At 43.6% G+C, this 7,552-nt stretch overlaps 1 protein-coding gene across 27 annotated transcripts; it reads right to left on the minus strand.

Moving 5' to 3' along the window:
* Positions 1-1,324: 1,324 nt before the first annotated feature.
* On the minus strand, positions 1,325-6,623 carry LOC123163749 (ras-related protein Rab-12). Of its 27 annotated transcripts, none has more exons than XM_044581120.1 (7): positions 6,116-6,623; positions 4,789-4,915; positions 4,591-4,648; positions 3,857-3,910; positions 3,573-3,682; positions 2,255-2,430; positions 1,325-1,560 (listed from the first exon to the last, which is right to left on the minus strand). In XM_044581120.1, coding segments are annotated over exons 1-5 (606 nt in total). In that variant the 5' UTR covers positions 6,482-6,623; the 3' UTR covers positions 1,325-1,560; positions 2,255-2,430; positions 3,573-3,681. The 27 variants fall into 27 exon arrangements, with proteins under 27 accessions (XP_044437055.1, XP_044437065.1, XP_044437071.1 ...); XM_044581130.1 differs by having other exon boundaries at positions 2,255-2,445; positions 3,558-3,682; positions 3,857-3,966; XM_044581136.1 differs by having other exon boundaries at positions 2,255-2,445; positions 3,558-3,682; positions 3,857-3,970.
* Between the last annotated feature and the right edge of the window lie 929 nt (positions 6,624-7,552).

Raw genomic sequence — 7,552 nt, forward strand, 5'->3', positions numbered from 1 at the left:
AGAATTCGGGAAGACCACGCCGGATTGGGTCCGGAAGAACGACGTCTTCAATATAAAACCATTCCGAGGGCCACTCTTCGGATGCCTTCTTCGGAGTGCCAGACAGGTATCCTGTCCCGGCTATGTGCCATACTTTGGTGCCGCCCACCTCGAATATAGATCCCTTTTGGGAGTGGGGGACGAGCCTCACAGCTTAGAAACAGCTCGCAAAGAGCAACAAAGCCCGCGATGTGCAGGATGGAGCCTGGCGTCAGATTGTGCAGTTGGAGGCCGTAATACTCCAGGAGACCTCTGAGGAAAGGGTGGATAGGAAATCCTACGCCTCTCAAAAGGAAGGAGACAAAGCACACCCGCTCCTCTTTAGAAGGATTGGGAAAATTCTCCGCTAGGGCTTCGCCATTGAGGGAGGTTAATCTAGCCCGAACGGAGACCAGATCCGTGGGAGGAAGATATCCCTGCGTCTGAAGTTTTTTTAAATGGGCGAGGGACACCGAGCAGCTTTCCCAGTCGCCTTTTTGAGGGCCATGGGGACGTGAGGAAGAGCTAGGAGTGCCGGCCATGTTTAGATGATTTCCTATGGCGAGCTCTAAGGATTTCTGCATGGTGTGGAATGGCATCTGAGATCTAATCTCCTTAAATAGACGCCTTTCTTGCATGGTCGAGCGGTTACACTACAAGAAATATGTCAACTTGCGACCATCACTATTGGTCGCTGAAATGTCATCATTTTTCATTTGCGGCATTTTTTGACCAAAAACAAATGGTCAAAAGCTGACGATCGTAAACTGAAATTAACAACCTTCTCTGTGAGAAGGTCGTGGAAGGCAACGACGAAAACAAAAGGCCATTGATTCTATGACATTCTGTTTTAGTCGCTAGCTGTCTACTCAGGCCACGTCGGATCCGACGTGGCAAGCTGACATGGAAAAATTGCGACCAATTGAATTGGTCGTTGATAAGATTCAGCCCGGTCCAGTTCGGTGTCTATATGGGCCAAGCCCATTAATTCAGCCTACTTATTGTTTTTTCTATGAATTTTTGGTCGGCTTGACGGGCCAAGCCCAACATTTCAGCCATTTATTTTCTAGGCCGCACCCTTTTACGGTCCAATTCTTGTTCGGGCCTCGGCCTTTTTTCAGTCCAATTCTTGTTCAGACCTCGGCAATTTTGCGGTTCTTTTAAATTTTAGAACTCAGCCCTTTTACAGTCTATTTTATTTATTTTTGAAAATTAATATATTGGCATTGCTTAATGGACCCCAACTATGTTTGGGCTATAGCCTTTTTAAGGTCCAGTAGTGTTTGGGCCAAGGACTCTTTTAGTATTATGTTCACATCCAACTAAATACATTTAGCACAAATTCAAATTCCCATCATTTGAATAACAAGTACACCCAACATTGAATTACATGTACAACAAGTAAATATACACCCAATTCCCAGCAAGATCAGCATTACATCAAAATTTCAAGCAAATTCTGCATTACAAGTTCAATAACATATAAAGCGAGTCGATGACTGGGGTTTCGAGCTTCTTAAAATTTCTTTGGCCTAGGAACTCCTATAAATGAGAGGGTAAACAGATTAGCCACAAGTACACAAGCACTGTTTGCATCAGTACATCGACACTCGCAAGTAATACATCATTCAATTAAAACATCTAAAGTGAAATAGATGCATGACACGACACAGGAGGCAGATATTGCCAGACAAAGATGACACTTGTATAGACCTTGGAAAAAAACCATAGTAGTCAGTGATGCTCCAACACATCACTCATGGACTAAAATAACAAGATAAAGCATCACTAGGGATGCATATTGATTTTACTAATATGTTTTAATTGTCTACTTTGGAGTTACAGCATCTCTTAGCAACATATGAAGTGAGGAGATTTGAATAGATTTTTCAAATACATGTGCTGGTATGGGGATGCTTCTCTAGAATGATGTACATTTGCACAGATTTTCAAATAAATATGAGGACTCCTAGAACAATCAGAGAATGAATGAAAGCGAAAGGCAGAGCATCATCATAGATGAAGGCATCACCAGAATTCGTACATACACGGAGAGACACTAACATGCGGGAATATGTATGGACAACAAGCTGCAGGTTGGCATATCCATGAACCATGTACCTCATGACAGATACAATATATCATCCAATGCTCGACTATGACAAAAATTAAACAATTACACGTCATAAAGGCAAAGCAAAGAATCATGGAGCAAGTAGGAGAGGTAGAAGGGGACCTGAGTCATCGGAAGTGGTTGTAGACTAGGCTGATGACAGCGACAGCCAAGGGAGGCAGCCGAGCCTACCAATGCGTAGCCATCATAGGAGCAGTAGCAGTGTAGCACCACCACTGCCGGAACCAGAACTGCTAGAGCGAATCACCATCACATGGGTCACCTCCACCGAAGGATCTAGCAAGAGGTAAAGTCTGCATGTTTCAGTACAAGCTAGTGGCGTCAAAAACCAAGCAGGAGCAAGAAGAAGAGAAACTCTAGTAAATGATGATTAGTTGAAGAAACAGGAACTACATTCAGTAGCAATGTTTCCATCATCCTACTATCACCAGTAGAGCAAACTACGGGTTACCATAGTTCCGGAACCATGCACTTCACGACAGATGTATGTAGTAACACAAGACGCATGACACCTAAAGAAAAATTATTCATTCAAGAGACAAGAAATTATACATACAAATATCGGTGGCCTAAAACTCAATCTACAGATGATAGATAATAATAAACAAACGACAGCAGCATATTTTCTTCATTATATAAAGAGAAACTAACAGACTGTTATGTGCACGCAGATGCACCAAAAGAAACTAAAGACCATTTATCTTAAGGATTAAACATAGATGCCGAACATGCTTATCATCCAAGGAAAGAAGCGTAGCTTTTTCAAGGGAAATCAATCTACAACCCTACGGATATTAGGACTATCTCGGTACAGAATGAGCATGAGCAATACATCAGGCAGCATACGCGTCTGTAGAGGAAGAATTACGACCCACAAGGCTAATAAAGAGTTAACCGAATCTATTGCGAAGGAGCGGCCGGAACCAGTAGATCAATCACGAAGGAGCGGACGAACCAGTAAAAAAAGAGGAACCACCCTAAAAAATTAAGGAACCAGAGCAATTCTTTATGGGTCACACCCAATCATTTGCAGACAAATAAATTGGGCCAAGTTTTTTCTCTTTATTGGAGATCAGAGAAGAGTCCCAGGATGAATTGTCACAATGTCAAAACAGTATTTCCCACAAAAGTTGATGATGTTCCGGTTCCATATTTTCTACCAGTATGAAACAAGGTTGAAAAAAAAGACAAATGCAGAACTAGTCAACTGACAATACAGATCAAAAGGGAAATAAAACAAAGGAACACAAACCCATAAAGCGTCAAGGTTGAATTTACCACTCTGTGGAACCAAACTACAGGGTTATTCCAGTTCTATACACAAAAGATTTAACATGTTTTCCTACTAGTATTAACAATGTTTTTATTTCAGTAATTTAGAAAGAGGGGAGATGGGGCACAGAACTTTGAGGCACTGTTATGAGGTAGTGTCTGATGAAGGTTGCCCTTTGGAGCGGTAGCACTAGCTCCGCCAAATGTAGCAGCGGCACCTCCGACTGGCACATCGGCAGCAGCGAAACCAATGATCACCTGCATGAGATTTCAGATCATGATTACATAATTTATTTATTTATTTAAGAGACAAGCAGCAGCGATAGCTTCTACCTTTGCATATATTTCAATACCTAGTGCTACTGTCATGTATGTTAAATATGCAAGAGGTAAAAACATGTATGCAATTGTCGCGGAGGCCACCGAACTTACTAGTATCCGTCACGGAGGCCACCGAACTTCTCCTGTCCGGCCGTGTCCCAGCCACTATTCAAGAACTCCCGAGTTACCATTTAAATGCCCATTTAATCGCTACTCGGTGCCTAACTGAGGCGAATAGCACATACTCGGTTCATTAAATGGTCAAGCCGATTAACTGGCATTTAATCAGTTGTCAGACGATTAACTGGTTGTCAAACCGATTAATCGGTGATGGGTCAAGTAACTGAAGCGACATCCATTAATCTTGTTATGTGTGGCTGCATATTGCCAAGTTGTGTGGCTGTCATTTTAATTTATCTTATCATGTCTCATGTGTGGCTGCTTGTTGTCACATGTATGGCTGTCATTTACTCATTTATCTTGACAAGTTTAGAGCATATACAAATGCATATCTATCATCAATTCTGTAGGTTTGTTGCCTTCCGGTTTGGATGCATCATGACCAAACCGTCCAGGTAACAATTCTACCTCTTGTCCATGCTTTTTATATGCCTACGACATTATATTTTAGTATAAATGTATAATACGTAGCTGTGAGCATTGGATTATGTGGTACAATACGTGAAAAACTAGTTACATGTTGCCAATATATTCTCATGTGCAGCTGATTAATGATCGACCGATTAATTCAGTTAAATGGCCGATTAACCGATTAATCGCTAATCAGTAGTCGACCGAGCAGTTACCAGTTACCGAATTCCCGAACAATGTCCCAGCAGTAGAACCTGATCTTGCCGTGGCTCGTCTGGAAGTCCAGCGGCCGCACCTCCACGCCGATCGTCGCTTAAGAACACCGTGCAGATCAACAACAACCGTCAGCAACATCAAAGGCAACATCATCCATTCATCCCTCAACAGAAACACGAGATGCGACCGAGGGGCGGGGAAGGAACCGAACTAGAATCGTCGACAGGTTCACTTACATTCGTACTTCTTCTCGAACTCCCCGGTGACGTGCCTCTTCACGAACGTCGTCTTGCCGGTGCCGCCGTCGCCGACGAGGATGAGCTTGAAGGTGGGGTAGTCCACGGGCGGGGTGTTGGGGAGAACCTGCACGCGTAACTCGTTCAGAATTGGAAATATAAACCCATCGATCGGCACACAAGAGCAAAAACTAAGGGTGCGTTTGGATGCAAAGTATTTTTGTAGTTTTTCTAGAATACCGTGGTTTCCGAAAAAAACTTTGGTTTTGAATACTTCGATGTGTTTGGCTTCAACAAAAACTGAAGTTTTGTAAACCATAATATTCCAGAAACTGTGGTATTTTTGAAGTATTTGAAAAAGTGGTCTAGACCTCTTTTTTCTAAACAGAACAGAGAGAAAGTGCAATTGACGTTGCCATCTACGTTGGGATAAGAATATTAGATGCGATCGTCTTCTAATTTTCCTCCATCTGTCCAGTCTGATTGCAAGACTGCTACAAGGGGTGGCATATATATTAGATATGACGCCGCTGGATGGGATGACAAAACTGATTAGTTTCTAGTGATCTTGCATGCTTCTCCATGGAGTCCTTAGCTGTCGATTAATTCGGACTAGTAGCGCACTGATTAGATCAGGAGAACACTTGTATGCAACCGGGTATATATGCTAGGTAGCCAATTCAGTATAAATGGCGCATCGTACACGTGCAAAGAATTTTGGTCCGCCTCCAAGAGTACATGAACGTATAGACATATGATAGCAACACGCTCCTAGGATTGTATTACTTCAATCTAGTTGATTAATGAACTTAAGTTGCCACAGGCTCTTGATCAATCATGCACCTCATGGTTAAATTAGTCCAGCCATTGAAGGCCGGCTGATCGATCCGTTTCTTGCGCCTGCCTAGTTAGCATAGCAGTACACAAATCTGCTACATAGGTGCGGACGATCTGACCTTGTGCGTAGAAGCTGCATGCACCCGGCGGCCGTTAGGTCTTGTAGCTCAGTGAGTTTCAGATGTCACCCAGCGTTACAATTGGTCAAAACTGTAGTATAACAACACCAGCCAAACACCTAGGTATTTTCGCTAAAACTGAGAAAAAACACGGTTTAAAGAAACTGTAGTTTTCGTTGTGTGCACATCTGAATACTGTGGTTTTCAATTACCATGGTTCTCTAAAAACTTCGTTGCCAAACTAAGCCTAAGAGGCGCAAAGCACGAGCAGAATCTAGAGCAGCGGAAACAACGCAGCAACCGCCTCGAAATTCGTCAGAAAGCAACCGCCTCGGAACAGATAAGAGAGGAGGTTGAGGAGATCCACGCACCATTGCGTCGTTTCCTCGGCGCTGCCCGCTGCTTGGACTTGGAGGGGGCATGATCCCCATGGCGGCGGCGCGCGTCTGGGAGTGCGGGGACGAGAGGTCGGCCAGGCCGAGGCGGTCCAGGGTGGTGGTGTACTCGACGTGCTGCGGGTGGCGCTGGAGGATGCGCGCGACGGATCTCGACGGGGAACGCCGGCCTCTCCAAGCCCCGCCGGTGGAGAGCGCCAATAAATTCCCCGCAGGCGCAGATCTCATCCCCCGGTCAGAGGGCACGGCTTTGCTTTCTTGGAGGAGGAAGGGTGCTGGGTGGGCTGGTTGGTTCGGCCAGGAAGGGGAGGGGCGAGAGGAGTAGGGCGTGGGGGAGGCCATGGACGACGGCGAGCTCCGCCAGAGGGAGGTGGCGGCGGCGATCTGGAAGGGAGGAGGCGAGCTCTCGCTCTCTCTCTCTCCATCGGGCGAGACAGCGAGGAGATGGAAGGGGATCGATGGATGGATGTCGGAAAGAAAGGAGGCAGGGGGTGGATGAAAAATGACCAGCTAGGGTTTCAGGGTTGGTGTGAAAGGGTTGAGGAGGGCCGTTGGATCCGCGAGCATCCGACGGCGTACGATGCATGATCCGCGTGAGACGCCCACAGACCAATCAGAATGCAGTATGATGTTATGACCATCTAAATAGGTCATAGTTGCCTAAAAATAATGTGTTAAAATCATGCCAGCTATTTTATGACCTGAGAAATTGGAAAATCTTCTCACTGTGTCACCAAAATGTGAACAAGTTTTCATAAAAAAATAACAAACATGAAAAAAGATAAATATCTTTTAAAAGGTGTCGTGAGAAATGAGTTTTCTGGCAAAAAAAATATTTTCCATTTTTCTAATGCCTGAAATGAGTTTTTTTGTGAAGGATCTACCATATATTTGTTCAAAAATTGTACCAAATCAATTTTCTATAATATTAGGCCATATTTAATGCACAATTGACCAAATGTTTTGGTGTCAAAAGTTTTGATCCACCACTGATGAAAAAGACAAATTTTCGCCGATTCAGGTGGAAGCGGGTCAAGTTTGAACTGCAACTGCCTTATAGTTTGCTCTTTATTTATTCCAAAAATCATTTGTAGAAACATAAGTATCTATTTAATCAGAGAAACACAATTTTTTTTCCAAGATTCAACCACTAGCTAGGAACGGTCATGCCCGCTGTTTTGACCGCATTTTGAAACGGGCATAGAAAATTAAAAAAAATCAAAAAAATTGAAATCCTTCGCATTGTGTGTTTATATGTGACCAAGTTACCAGAAAAATAATAAACTTATAATATGACAATTATTTTAAAAAAGTGTTATCAGAAATGAGCTATCATGTGTGAAGATTCATGGCTTTCAAGGCAAATGATCGATCTTATGGCCACATTCATGGAATAGTTTGTTCCAATGATCT

This window comes from Triticum aestivum, chromosome 7D, assembly GCF_018294505.1.
Source record: "Triticum aestivum cultivar Chinese Spring chromosome 7D, IWGSC CS RefSeq v2.1, whole genome shotgun sequence".
Classification (NCBI taxonomy): domain Eukaryota; kingdom Viridiplantae; phylum Streptophyta; class Magnoliopsida; order Poales; family Poaceae; genus Triticum; species Triticum aestivum.

Coding starts and splice junctions, on each gene's coding strand:
- LOC123163749 (XM_044581108.1), bottom strand. CDS start 6,481: ATGGCCTCCCCCACGCCCTACTCCTCTCGCCCCTCCCCTTCCTGGCCG. Junction 4,916..6,115: donor GCCGAGGAAACGACGCAATG/GTGCGTGGATCT, acceptor TTACGCGTGCAG/GTTCTCCCCAACACCCCGCC. Junction 3,683..4,558: donor GGACATTGTTCGGGAATTCG/GTAACTGGTAAC, acceptor AATCTCATGCAG/GTGATCATTGGTTTCGCTGC.